Genomic DNA, 13,372 nt, shown 5'->3' on the forward strand with positions numbered 1-13,372 from the left:
GTTGGGAGAGAAACTTGCTCATCCATAAACAAGAAAATTTCCCAGCCTCCTCTAGTGCTTTATGATTTTTTTTTTCCAGGGCAAGGTAGATGCACTCAGCCTTTACCCTGAGACAGAGAAAGGAAAATCATCAGGGGGAGAGCAGACAACGCTTCCTGCACGGACATGCATGCCAGTTCGAATAGTTTCTCTTCTCCCTCTGCAGTGGACTGCCCTCGTAGGAGCTGTGCACCCAGGAGCAAGCAGCAGAGCATCTGTACACCACTTGGGGAGCAAAACCAACAGGCATTTTTCTCCTTTTCTCCTCCAGTCATTCACACCTTTCCTTATGTAACTGGTGCTGAAGCGTGTGCTTTGAAAGCTGCTTGCCAAATCCAGGGGCTGGGAGGCAGCACAAATGCTTCTAGCACTCTAGTTGAAATTCAGGCGGGGGGAAAAAAAAAAAAAACCAACCCAAACCCAAACACTGAGGAACTCGTACAAATCCACGACTGCGAATTGGGGCTGTTTCAAGTGTCTGCAGCTGCACCGCCCTCGAGAAACCGAACAGGCCTGGGGCAGCGCTGGCACCCTGACCACCATCTGCGGAGCATGCCTGGCCTAAACGAGCCGACACAGGCCAGGGTAGATGGGTGAAGAGCTGGGAGCCATTTTTCTTATGCAATAGTTTAAAAATAAATAAATAATCAGGTAGTGCAGAGACAAGAACCCCAGGGAGGCTGGAGGTGGCTGAATTACGCTCCTGAATGGTGCCTTGTGCTGACAGAGCCTGCAGGTAGCTTGCAGATTTATTTTATTTCAAAAAAAAACCAAACAAAAAAAAGATGCTGGGACTGTTCGCCAGTGAAAAACAGGTATCCTTTGCTTCATGATTTTTGGGTGGTGCTAGAGCTGGTGGTGAGAGGCATCTGACAAGCCCTGAAGGGAAGGAAGAAACTGCCCCACAGCACCTGAGGGACGTGGGAGACGACTTCTCGCTCCCCCCGGCCCGGCAGCCTCCAGCCACCCGGTACGCTTGGATCCCTGCCTCGCCCCCCAGCCAGTTGTGCCCTCTCCAGTAGGCGCCGTACGCTGGGCTTTTGGTTTGTTTTTTAAGGGAAAAACACAATAATTTATTTGCTTTGATTTAATCTCATAACAATGAGTAATTCCTTCCTACTGCTCTGTAGTGGCCTAGAAAAGGACAGCATCATCTCCACTGTAGCAAGAAGGCTTCTCCCAGGGCATAAAATTTTAATTAGGAACAATCACGCAGCCTTGAAATGGGAATTGTGAGCAGCAAAAAAGTCAAACCATCAATAAAATATTCAATGGCAGAAATGTATTATTGACACAGCCTTTAGAGCAGATAAAAGCGGAAAGGAGGGGGAGCCAGAGCGGGTATCGAGCCTCGCTCGGTTAAATAACGCGCGGGGACCTGCCTGCGCGCTGTGCCGCTGCCTGCCCCCCGTGCCGGGAGGAATATAGGTCACTCGCCGGTGGGGAGTTTCCTAAGGTAATAAATGAGTTTGATTAACACCTCTCCCCCCACCGCAGTGTGCAGCATGGGAGGGGGAGAGGCATTAATCAAAGTAATTTATCACCTCACAAAACACCGCTGCCTTTGCAGCAGCTGGGTGATGGCTTATAGGACACAAAATGAAAAAAAAAAAAAAATCTGCAAAATGCCTCGAGCTGAAGAAACAGAGTTAGCCCTCAACCATGCTGCTTTCCCTAACCCCACACCTGATTCTCAGACCTCAGTGGGGGACAGGGCAGAGTTACACTGTCCCCCAGCCCACGTAGCAGTTCCAAATCCTGCATCCCAGCCAGGGCGCATCAGCTGCAGGGCCAAAATCTAGTTTTTAAACCCTTATTTCCTCCCCCCTTCCAAAAAAGATTGGTGCTAGTTTGGCCTGTCAGATTATGGCTGAACAGAAATAACCCACAAAAATAATAAGCAAATAATATATAAGTAGAAGCGCAGGGCAAAAATTCCACGCAAAATCGAGATCCAAATTAACTTTCTGCCCTGTTTTTCCCAGCAGGAGACGCCATAAGTGATAATCCTTTTCTCTTTATTCCCATTTATTTTGCAGAAGGCAAAGCTACAAATGTAGCCCCAGAACGGAAAGATCCATTTTTTAACCCGCAGAGGTCAGCTTTTCAGGGCACGCAGGGGACTTCATGTAACATCCCAAAATCCAGCCGTGTCCAAGGCAAGCGTGTTTTCTGAACCTACTTTCCGCGTGTTTTTTCCCCAGGCAGCAGTAAAATGCTCTTCACAGCCTCCATCACCCTCCGCTTCTCTTCTTAGCAAGGTGGAGTCTCATTTTAACAGCAGGAGAGTCCAAAAAACGAGTGCAAGAAACCCAGAAAGCAAGCAAGCAGGGGAGAATCTTCTTGATGTGGCTGCGTGGAGCAAACGTATTTTTAACTCATTTTCCCCAAGATACGTGATTTAAGGAGGGCAAAAAAAAGCCCAAACAAAACACCCACCCTGATTCAAAAAACAGACAACTCTGAAATTGCATCTCCCCGCTGCGGCAACTGTCGTAACTGGAGGCACAGCTGCCTCAGCGCCCTCCTGGTGAAGCAAACTTTAATTCTTCAATATTGACCAACCTGCTGAGCTGCGGTGGCACCTCGAGAATCAGCTTTGAGCGGGGCATGTCCTGGGGAGCCAGAGCCCAGCAGAGCCTCAGGGGAGATGCTGATGGAGAGCAAGAGCCGATCTTCTCGCTTGCGGTTATCCAGGTGCAGACGGAGGGGCCTGAAAGGCGAAGGGGAGGTTTCCCCCTTACCTATCTGCAGCTGAGCACCATCCCCTTCACCTCCTGTCCTCCAATGCTCTGAGCTGCTGCTGTGCATTATTAAAACGCTGCCATGTTTCATCCCAGAGATGGCTGCCCTCTCACCAGAGACAACATTCATCGGCTGGTTGTAAAGCACTTTGCATGGCCAGCAGGGACAGGGAAGGGATCTTGCCCCTGTGCTCGGCACTGGTGAGGCCGCCCCTCGATGAGTGGGTTCAGTTTTGGGCCCCTCACTCCAAAAAGGCCATTGAATGACTCGAGCGTGTCCAGAGAAGGGCAACGGAGCTGGTGCAGGGTCTGGAGCACAGGTCTGATGGGGAGCGGCTGAGGGAACTGGGGGGGTTTAGTCTGGAGAAGAGGAGGCTGAGGGGAGACCTCATGGCCCTCTACAACTCCCTGAGAGGAGGGTGCAGAGAGGGGGGATGAGTCTCTTGAGCCAAGGAACCAGCGCCAGGACAAGAGGGAATGGCCTCAAGCTGCGCCAGGGCAGGGTCAGACTGGCTCTTAGGAAGGATTTCTTTGCAGAAGGGGTTGTTGGGTGTTGGAATGGGCTGCCCAGGGCAGGGGGGGAGTCCCCATCCCTGGAGGGGTTGAAGAGTCGGGTTGACCCAGCACTGAGGGATCTGGTGGAGTTGGGAACTGTCAATGTGAGGTTAATGGTTGAACTGGAGGATCTTCAAGGTCTTTTCCAACCTAGATGATTCTGTGCGATTCTGTGATTTAAAAAAAAAAAAAAAAAAAAAGAGCAGCATGCATTCGGTCAAAAAAATACTTACAGCTTTAATTCAGCAAATGGAAAGAGATGGCTTAGAAACGAAAGAGGCAGCTGTGGGGTGTGCAAACCGCTGGGACATGCCCGTCGGGCAGCGGCCCAGGAGCCAGCCAGGACAGTTCGCCCTGGGCCACAACAGCACGCTCACGCTCGCTTTGCTCAAATCCTTTCCCAAAGATTTATTGAAAATTGAAACCGCGGCACACAGGATTACATTCATACAGGGAAAGCGGGATTTAACGGCGAATGCTGTGCCCGAGTCACATTTTTTGCATATGACGTGTTGAAAACGGACTCGGGGACCTCCTGGACAAACCCATCCCCTCCCCAAACCGCTTTGGTTTTGCAATTAAAATACAAGGCAACCCACTGGGACAGATGAACAAAACCCGAGAGTAACTACTGGCCATCAAGTAAAACATCAGTGAAATGTCACCAAGAGCGTTTTGGTCCTGCTCCCCACCCGCGCCACCACTGGGGAAGGGCTCGTTCTGTGATTTTTTTTTTTTTTTAAATTTTAAAAACAAGTTGAAAAATTACGTGGATTTAAGAAAAACAAGCCCCCACTGTGAGTTCCCTGCTCCCCTGAAGCCTGGTCCGTGGCACTGTAGAAAGGGGGTTTCTACTACAGGTTTCTTATAATAATAATAAAAAAAAGAGGGGGGCAGAAATTTGTCTTAAAGCTGCTCTTGTGTGTCCCCTGCAGCCAGTGAAGAGGCTGTTTGTCACCACGTGCTGCAGCGAGATGCTGTAAAACCCGTTCACTTGCTCCATCCAGGCAGGTCTCCACCGCAGCTTCGCTCCCCTCGTCAGAGCAGCGAGGCCTCTTCCGAATGCACGATGGGTCTTTCGAGGAGGCTGTGCGGAACAGGAGCCCTGCGGTTTTCTGTTGAATATAGAAAGCACTTCAAAAAAAAAAAAAAAAAAAAAATAGAAGAAGGGGGTCGCTTCCATCCGCAGGGGACGAGGGTTGCTTTGTGTTGTCAGTCTCTGGTTTTATTTTACAGTCTGTAAAAATACTCTGGCTGTCCACATCCATTCACGATATAAAGCAGTAAAAAAAAAATATATATATATAATATGGTTTATTTATACAGTTACACTTGCAAGGCAATCGATCCTTCGCTGGCCGGGCCCTTCTACCTCCAGATGCTCTGCCTGGCTGATATGACTGCAAGACAAGACAAAAACAATCTGAGCAACCCCATCACAAGCTCTTGCGAAAAGAAAAGTGAAATAGAAAACAGGACGTATGCGAGCGCAGAGCCTGGACTGGGAGATGGACGTGCTGACGCCGCAGCATCTGGTGAGATGGAGGTTTCAGGCTGCGAGGAGGATGGCAGGCAGGAGGGGATGGTGGCGTGGGTGGGAAGAGGATGCAGGCAGAACTGCCACGGTGGGCAGGGACATCACAGCTTGCTTCTGCTGCAGCTGAAAACGTGGCGCGACGTGGAAAAAGGCTCACGGGGAGTGGAAAGGCTCATGGTGTGAACTGGCTCCCGAGATGGAGCAAAAGGGACTCCTGTAAAAGATGGGACCCAAATCCTCCTCATCTTAACTCTAACAAAGTCTTCGCCCCAGGGGATGTGGGGTGGCAGGAGAAGGGGTGAGGAGCACCCTCCGTAGCTCCCAGCAGGCCCCCTCCAGCAGAGCAGAGGCTGCCGGGGTGTCAGCTCTGCTCTTTCTAATGGCATCTATAAATAGCTCCGGCCTCCCGCTCCCAGCACACGCTCGCTCTCTGCAGCCCGTTTTGGGCAGCAAAAGCCTCTTCCGCACCCCCCCCAGCTCCCATGCACCCTCCCCAGAGCCGGGGGCTCGCTGGGACATACGCACCCTCGGGGTTCAGGCTGGACACCAGGGGCTCCGGCAGGGTCCTGGGATGGCCGAGGAGCTGCTTGGCGCTGGCCCGGAGAGGCGAGTCGGTGCTGGCAGCGGGAGGAAAACCTGCGGGATGGGGAAAAAAACCGCCTGGCTGAGGCAGAGCTCACGCCTCCTGCACTTCAGCAGGCACAGCGGCTGCAGTGCCACCGGGCAGCCATGTCTCGCCACCCGGGTGCTCCAGAGGATCAACGACTGGGTCCCCGTTTTCCCCTGTCCCCTTGCACGAGAGCCCCCCGCTGCCTCCTCTCCTTCCTGCCAGGATGCAGATGTGGCCCTGGGCACCGCGTTCGCCCTTCACTGGCCAAACACAAAGAGCTTATCGGCAGCTGGAGCCCATCCCCACCAGCCCACAGCTCCCGGGGGCTGACGCTGGCCCTCGGCCACCTGCTCTTTGCCACCTGCTCTTTGCCACCGCTGCCGGTGGCACGCAGTGAAGGAAAGCTCCCTGCAGCCACCCTGGCCCGAAAAGCAGCAGTGCAGGATCTGACCCCTGAGCGTGGCTATGAGGAGCCCCCCCCTCGGGGGGAAGGAGCCCCCAGGGCTGGCAAACTTCAGAGACCCCCCCAGGGTGGTGAGCAACTGCCGTGCCAGCACTAAAACCCCATCCCTGCTGCCTAACCTCAGCGCCTGGGGCGGAAGCGGCCAGCTTTGGGGCAGACCCCCTTGGAGGGGGTGCCAACCCCCTCGGAGGGGGAGGCAGGGAGCGGGCAGGGGTCCCGCGGAGCAGCCCCCACGGCCGAGCCGGCGGCGGCGTGCTGACCTCCGTTTCTCCGGCAGGCTGGCAGCTCGCACAGGCTCGGCTCCGGCTGGGCGTCCTCCTCGGACCTGGCCTGCAGGACAGTCACCGTGGCCCCCGTCTGCTGAATAAACTGCTGCAAATTACACTGCCTCAGCTCCTTATTTAACTCCTCCAGCTCTTGGGTCTGGGCCTGCAAAACACACACCGAGGGTGGGGACAGGGTGAGCCGCACGTCCCCCCCATGCCTCAAAACCAGCTGGAGCACACACCCCGCCCCCCACCCCAAGCTGGGGGCTCACCCTGCCAGAGCCAGCGGAGGGGACCTGGGGGTGCCACGGCTTGGCCACCCCACGCCAAGGGTCTGCGGGGAGCCTGGGTGGCAGGGACGTGTTTGGGGAACGGCCCTGCTTTGCGGCGTCTCCACAAGAGGGTGCGAGCACCCGTCAAACGGCGGCCGCCGCGGTGCTGGGAGACGCTGGATGCAAAGCTGATGCTCAAGATGAGATGCTGGAAGCATGGGCAGCTACCACCGCCTGGCTGGGCAAAAGCTGCTCCTTTTTGCTCTGCCAAAGGGGACCCTGTGGGCAGAGGGTGGGCGTCACACAGCGCCTGGACCCCCTGATGCTGGAGGAGCCGGGACAGGCGAGCCAGGGGGACCAGTGGCTCAGCCCCACCGCTGCCATCTCCACACCACGCATCCCCCCACGACGAGCCTGAGCCCCTGCACAGTTTGTGTGGTCAAAAGGCCTCGTGCACCATCCCACCTGCGCCATCCCCCTCCACAACTCCCTTTATCCAAGATGACATCAATCTTTGTGCCAAGGCCACTCACCCCACGCATGGATCATTTGCTCCAGCACCACTGTCCGTGCCAGAGCGGGGCGATGCCGTACTCCCCCGCGCACCAGCCAGCAGGACCCCCAGCCCAGGCGTGGCCTGCACGGAGAGCGATGGGTGTGGACCCTGCGCTGGCTGGGTAACAGCAGTGGTGTTCCCCCAACAGCGGTCAGTGCTGCTGAGCCACCTTCACACTCACCGGCCAGCTGGGGCAGGACCAACCCCACTCAACCCATCAGCCCCATATCACTAGAAAGCTGGTTCCATCCCCTCCTGAAGATCCCACCACCCCATGGGGCTGCTCAACCCCGTCCTATCTACCTGCAGGTTCCTTTCAGCCTCCTCCAGGGCCTTCTCCACGCTGGCCAGGTTGCTCTCCAGCTGGGTGCCTTGCTTGACCTTGGCCTCCAGGTCCCTTTTCATCTTGGTGGCCATGTCTTCCAGCTCTGTGGGGCTGGGCGCAGGGGTCTCCTTCCCCCTCTTGGCCCTCTCGGCCATCTCCCACTGGATCTCCTCCTGCAGGGCTTCGGTCCGGGCGCTCAGCTCGTAGATCCTCTGGGTGTACTCCTCCAGACTGGCCCGCAGGCTCCTAACCCGCTCCTGCCGTTCCCGCTCACACTCCTTCTCCAACCGGAGCTCACTCTGCCAAAACTCCTCCTCGCCCAGCTCCGTTTCGTTCCTCCGCACCAGGTGCTCCAGGTAGAGGATCTCATCCTCCTGACCGGCAAGCCGGCCACGCTCCCAGAGCCGTAGGTCCGTCTCCAGGGTGTCTCCGTGGGCCTCCAAGGAATGCAGCTGCTCCTGCTGCCGCAGCACCCTCCTAAACAGCTCCTCTTTGGAGGGCTGGACAACCCCACCGCCCTCCAAGTCCATCCCTTCCCGCGCTTGGTGCCTCCAGCGGCTCATGGCGAATGGGTCACCGGAGCCTGTAGGACCCAAGTTGAAGGTCATGGATTTTTTTGGCTCCTGGGAACGGGGTGCATCCGTGCCGGCGTGCCTGGGCTTGATGGGCAAGCTGGCCCGGATGAACGTCCTCTCGGGGGCTTGGGGAGTGCCCTCCGAGGAGGGCCGCTCGGCCACGCTGGGGCCCGTCCGCCGCAGGACGAACTGCACATCGTTGGCGTACTGCCCGCACTTGGCCAGCGACTCCAAGGGACACTCCAGCGGCAGCAGCTGCCGCTCCTTCTCCCGCAGCTTCTGCACCAGCACGTAGCGGCCCGTCTGACCTGCCGGGAGGAGGTGAGCACGTCAGATGGGGAACGCCACGGCCAGCAGCGGCGTGCCCCACGGGTGACTGGTGACATCTCCACCACCCCAGAGCACAACCCCCACCCGCCCGCCTGCCCGCCCAATGTCTCCCCTTCCGCGAAGGCACCTGCAGATGCGACACCCCCTTGGCAGATGCCACCCCCTGCAAAGGGGCATCCCCCCAGAAGATGGAGATGGCTCACCGATGGCCCGTGCCAAGGCGATAACCACTTCTTGGCAGGTGGTCTGCTCCGAGACGCCACAGACAACCCTCTGGATCCCGTCCACCCAGACCTTCAGCTCCATCCCCACGGCTGCTGGGCCTTAGGGGCGCTGGGTCATCGCAGCACAGGCTGCCTGCAGGGAGAAAAGAAACCAGGTTTCCATCCCAAGCCACTAACGAGGAACATGAGACACTAAGAGCGGCGTCATTAAATCATCTTTAATGGCAGCATCCCATAGGTGCATCCCAGACCAAGCAGTTGCTCGCTGCCACCCTCCATCCTCCCTGCGCACGGATTGCATTTTTATTGATATTATTAAAACACTGATGTTCATCTGAAAAAAACCCCAAAAACCAACAAAGAAACCAAAACCAAAAAACCCCCACAAACTTTTTTTTTCCCCCTCATGTCTGGGCAGCAGGTCCAAATCTTCCTGTGGTGGGAAATGATGGGGTTTGTGTGCCTGCATGGTGCCCGGAAGACGCCTGGGTTATTTCTGCTGCAAATGCAGACTTTTAATGGGTTTGCTGGACTTTCACTGTGATTTCACTGACAATTTGGCAGCGCAGCACCAGGGGATTTTCCAAACAATATTGGAAAAGGCAGAGAAAACCACTAACTGCCCACCCTCACAACAGGGTATTGAGAGAAGGTGCAGATAATGCACATTTTAACCTATTTACCTCCATCTCAATTTATCAGAGAGGGATTAAGAAATTAAAATAAAGCCTCTTTCTGCACAAAAACGTGACCAAAGGCGGGGGAGCCAGGCATGTAAGCCTGTGGCAAAGTCCAGTCTCCTGGGGATGCTCTGCCTAACACCAGGGCACAGCTTGACTCCCACCCAGCGGTTACTTCTCCTGCATTAAAATAACACCTGTTAGCCCACGTGCAGCCAACTCCTGCCTCTTCCATTAGCTCAACAACTGCAACAGTCTTAAAAAAAAAATTAAAAAATTAAGCACAAGCTGCAAAGAACTTATATTTGAGCTTACAGTGTTTTCAAACACTATGCAAACAAAGATGTAACTTTTTTCCACCCCTATAACACTGTTTTTTCTAGCATCAGGCTTGTCTGAAACCCCTGGGCAGAGGAATGTATATAGAAAATTTCCAGGCTCTCCGTCCAAAGGGTCCCAAACTGTTTTCCCGGCTCGTTGCAGCCTCCCCATCCCTCAGCTCCAGCTCTCCCAAGTTTGCAGACAGGCTGTGAGAAAGCTTGACCTTGGGTTAAACATCACTTCTTGCTTATTTTTTGTTGCCTGCTTGAGTAGTCAAAGGGAGGGCTTGAGGGGTTCCGCCTCTGGCAATGAGGGATTTTTGAGAAAGGCAAGGAGAAACGGGGGAAGACATGGCTTGGTGAGGCAGTTCCCTGCGGGTGCCAGGTCCCGCTGGTGCCACCCCCATGCCCTCCTCCGAAACGTGGGCACGGAGCGGCCGCTGCAAATACCTCACCGCTGAGCTCATGTTTGCCTTGGCTGGGTGGACGGGGAAAACCAGCGGGGGCAAAGGGCACCTTGGGCTCGGCCGACCCCCCTGCGAGCCCAAGCCCAGGAAAATTTGCAAGGTTTAGTCCAATTTTGTTTCAAAGCTGGGTTTTGGCACCGCTCCCCCCACCCTGTGCAGTCAAGGCTGTGACCGGCGCCTGCGTGGAGCAAAGTCCAGGCGCCGCCGTGGCACCACCCAGCTCACCCCGAAGCCACCCTTCCCATCCACCCCCCTGCCATGGCACCCTAACGCTAAATTTGAGGTGGCAACACACCCTGGGGAGCACCACCCGCACCCCGGCCAGGGACCCAGCTAGCAGGGAACCTGGCTTCACCTGCCCCGACCCCGCGGGGAGGCCGGGAGCTTAAAAATAAATCAAAAAAAAATAACCCAGCCAGTTGAGTGGCGTCGCACAGCCTCACCTCGCCCGAAGAATCCAGCGGCTGCCGATTGCCGCCGGCGCGGGATGGCTGCCAGCACACCAGGGTTCAACCCCAGGCCCGGCAATCGCGTACCGGCAGCCAGCGCCGCACGCCACCGCCAGCTTTTCTCCCAATATGGGGAAAACACCCCAAAAAGCAGCCGGCGCATCCCTCCCCGCTGCATCCCCCAGCACCCCAAAAATCCAATAATTTTTATTATAATTTCCTTAAATCCTTGGCAAGCACAGGGGATCCCCATTAACCCATTGCTCGCCCTGGGGCTTTTGGGGGATCGCTATCCCCAGTTTGCTGCCGGATACTGGAAGTTATCTGCCCCCTTGCAAGGGGGGGGTAAATAGGTCTGGGGGCTCTTCCCAGGGCAGGATGAGCTCCCCCAGCCCACCCAAAACCAGCCTGGCTGCCCCTCTTCCCCCAGAGCCCTGGGCTGACGGAGGAGCTGACAGGATGAAGGCAGCTCATCGTCAGCTGGGGGGGCCCAGCGATGCTCCTCGCACCCCCCAGTCCCCGCTCAGCGGGACATCACAACCTGCACCAGCATCTCACCCCAAATACCCCACCACATCAGCATCACCCTGCTTCAAAAAAACCTGCCCTAAAAGCCACCAGGCAATAAACCCCCAAACCTCCACCTTGTCCCCCCAGCATCACTCCACTGTAGCCCCCCCCCCCAGCTCTTTACCATCACTCCTAAAAGATCAGCAGCTGCGGGGTGGTCTCATTGCTCCACTTGCCAATATGACCTCGATCTCCCCAAGCTTTGCTGCTGACCCCCTGCTTTAATCAGTGGGTGCCTTTGTTACACCACCAGGTAGCAAAAAGCGCCTTTTTTTTTTTTTTTTTTGGCAAGAATCACTTTTCTTGGGGGAAAAAGCACTTCTCGGCAGGAGGCCGGTTTCCAGCTGCCTTTGTGTGTATTTGCCCTAGGAGGTCACTTTGATCACAAACCAGAAGTGCAGGCAGCTGCCAGACCCTGCTGCCTGCCCCGAAAACAGTGCAGGGAAGTGAGCAGGTGGCTGCGGGCCCCAGGACACGTGACGGCCGCTCCCAAAAGCCGCTCTCATTTAATTCTTATTTCCGCTTCCCCCCCCCCCCCCCCGTATGGATTTTTAAATCATTTTTATTGGAAGCAGATTAACAAAGTGACTAATTTTCTGCTCCCTTCGCCATGCAATGGGTCCTAAAACTGAGGATAGGGATGATTCATACCACGACTTCAACAAATTTCCTAACTGGGAGTTGGAATTTCAAATGCCGACACTAAAAAAAAAATAAAATATATATATTTTTTTAAAAAATTAACAATCTCAGATCTTGCAGCCTTATTTTGTTTCCTGGTGCTGCCATCTCCTCCCAGCCTCCCTGATGCTGCTGGGCTAAAGGAAGAGGAGATGAAGGAGCAGTTCTGCACGTGCAGGAGGATGCACGTTTTGCACAGCTCCTGCAAACCACCATCCTGATGGCTGCCGGGACCCGCAAGGGTTCGGTGATTTCCCTGGACCTGAAATAATACAGGGACGGCCAAGACAACTGGCCAGTCACCCTCCTTACAGAAGTGAGGATTGCCACCGATTTGTGGGGACGCCCACCGTGTCCCCCACAGGGACTCTCAGAAGCTGAGACAGCACCTTTCAGCCACGGATTGCGAACACTTTGCAAGTGCCTTTCTCCCACATTTTGCCACACACACACACACACACAAAGTATCCCATTAGGAAAAACCCACCAATTTTGCACCCAACAGCAAGACCAGCTGCAACCCAAATCTTGCTGCATCCCAAACACCTCTCTGCTGCATCCCAAATGCCTCTACCAGAGCTCCTAACAAGCACCATCTGGGACCAGCATGAAGGTTTTGAGCCAAGCATCCCACCAGTGCCGAGGCTTCACCCATTTCGGGGGGTTCGCTCACCTCCCTCGCTATGTCCACCCCCTGACCGAGAGCTGGGTATGGGGCCGGGCAGGCAGGAGGCAGCGGCACAGGGAGAGCTTCCCAGCTAGCCTAATTAAAACAGCAAAAAGCCGTAAGACTAGCCTTCTCGGTCAGGGCTTGGGCTGGGAGTAGGGTTATAAAGACTTGTCATTAATAAAAATGTATTTATACTTGAGAGCCCACCATCCAAGGAGAGCCAAGGTGTCCATGGGGACGAGCACATCCCTTGGACGTGCTCCAGGTGGACGTTGGGGTACTCTCCCACCTGATGCTCTCCTGCTTTGATCTCGACCCTCTCGCGCCCGATGCCAAGGGGGGATGCTCATCCCAGCTCCGTGCAGACACACAAGTTAAAAAAAAACAAAACAGACCCAAACAATACATGAGTAAAGAGCAAGTGGTGAGGAGTGGCCCCGTGCCGCCATCCCGCATGCCGGAGCGCTGGCAGGCTGGCCCTGACTCACCACCCTGATCAGCTGCTGCAGTGACACATCCAGCAGCTATTTAATGCTTCCTGTGGTCCCGCCCTGCCTGAAGCCCCGGACCTGCTCCTGGGCACCAAAGGGAAGAGATGGTACTTGCACGTGTGCTGAAACCCTCCGGTGGGACAGGAGCACACTCAGGTGTGGAGAGGTGACCCAACATGGAGAAGCTTCATGGGGAACCAAAGCCTCCTGACTCTCATCTTGCAGCCGGTTGGAGGGGATGGGCCGTGGTCCAAGCTCCCCTCCAGCCCATCAACAGCGTCCTCCTGCCTCAGGTCCCTCTTTTGGAGCAGCATCTGCCCTTGGCTGGGGCGTTGCAGGGACAGAGCAGCTCTGCTGGGCTTCCCATGCCATGTCCATGCCAGGCCAGAGGGTTGAGGCCGTGGCCGAGGGTTTACGCCACTGGTGGGTCTAACGCTGGGTGGAAATGATCAGCCATGGCGAGGCTTGATGCCGTGGCTCCTCCTGGGCTGGCAGGTCCCACGCTGGGCAGAGATGATCATCTATGGCTCCAAACAAGCTGTCCCTGC

At 55.6% G+C, this 13,372-nt stretch overlaps 1 protein-coding gene across 3 annotated transcripts; it reads right to left on the reverse strand.

Moving 5' to 3' along the window:
* Positions 1–3,721: 3,721 nt before the first annotated feature.
* On the reverse strand, positions 3,722–13,027 carry RASSF7 (Ras association domain family member 7). Of its 3 annotated transcripts, none has more exons than XM_074884548.1 (6): positions 12,936–13,027; positions 8,476–8,625; positions 7,346–8,250; positions 6,209–6,377; positions 5,401–5,511; positions 3,722–4,738 (listed from the first exon to the last, which is right to left on the reverse strand). In XM_074884548.1, the coding sequence occupies exons 2-6, from the start codon at positions 8,576–8,578 to the stop codon at positions 4,707–4,709; spliced, it is 1,320 nt and encodes a 439-aa protein (XP_074740649.1). In that variant the 5' UTR covers positions 8,579–8,625; positions 12,936–13,027; the 3' UTR covers positions 3,722–4,706. The 3 variants fall into 3 exon arrangements, with proteins under 3 accessions (XP_074740649.1, XP_074740648.1, XP_074740650.1); XM_074884547.1 differs by lacking the exon at positions 12,936–13,027 and adding an exon at positions 12,822–12,866 and having other exon boundaries at positions 8,476–8,629; XM_074884549.1 differs by lacking the exons at positions 6,209–6,377; positions 12,936–13,027 and adding an exon at positions 12,822–12,866 and having other exon boundaries at positions 8,476–8,629.
* Positions 13,028–13,372: the final 345 nt, after the last annotated feature.

The sequence above is a fragment of the Strix uralensis genome, chromosome 15 (assembly GCF_047716275.1).
Source record: "Strix uralensis isolate ZFMK-TIS-50842 chromosome 15, bStrUra1, whole genome shotgun sequence".
Lineage (NCBI taxonomy): Eukaryota > Metazoa > Chordata > Aves > Strigiformes > Strigidae > Strix > Strix uralensis.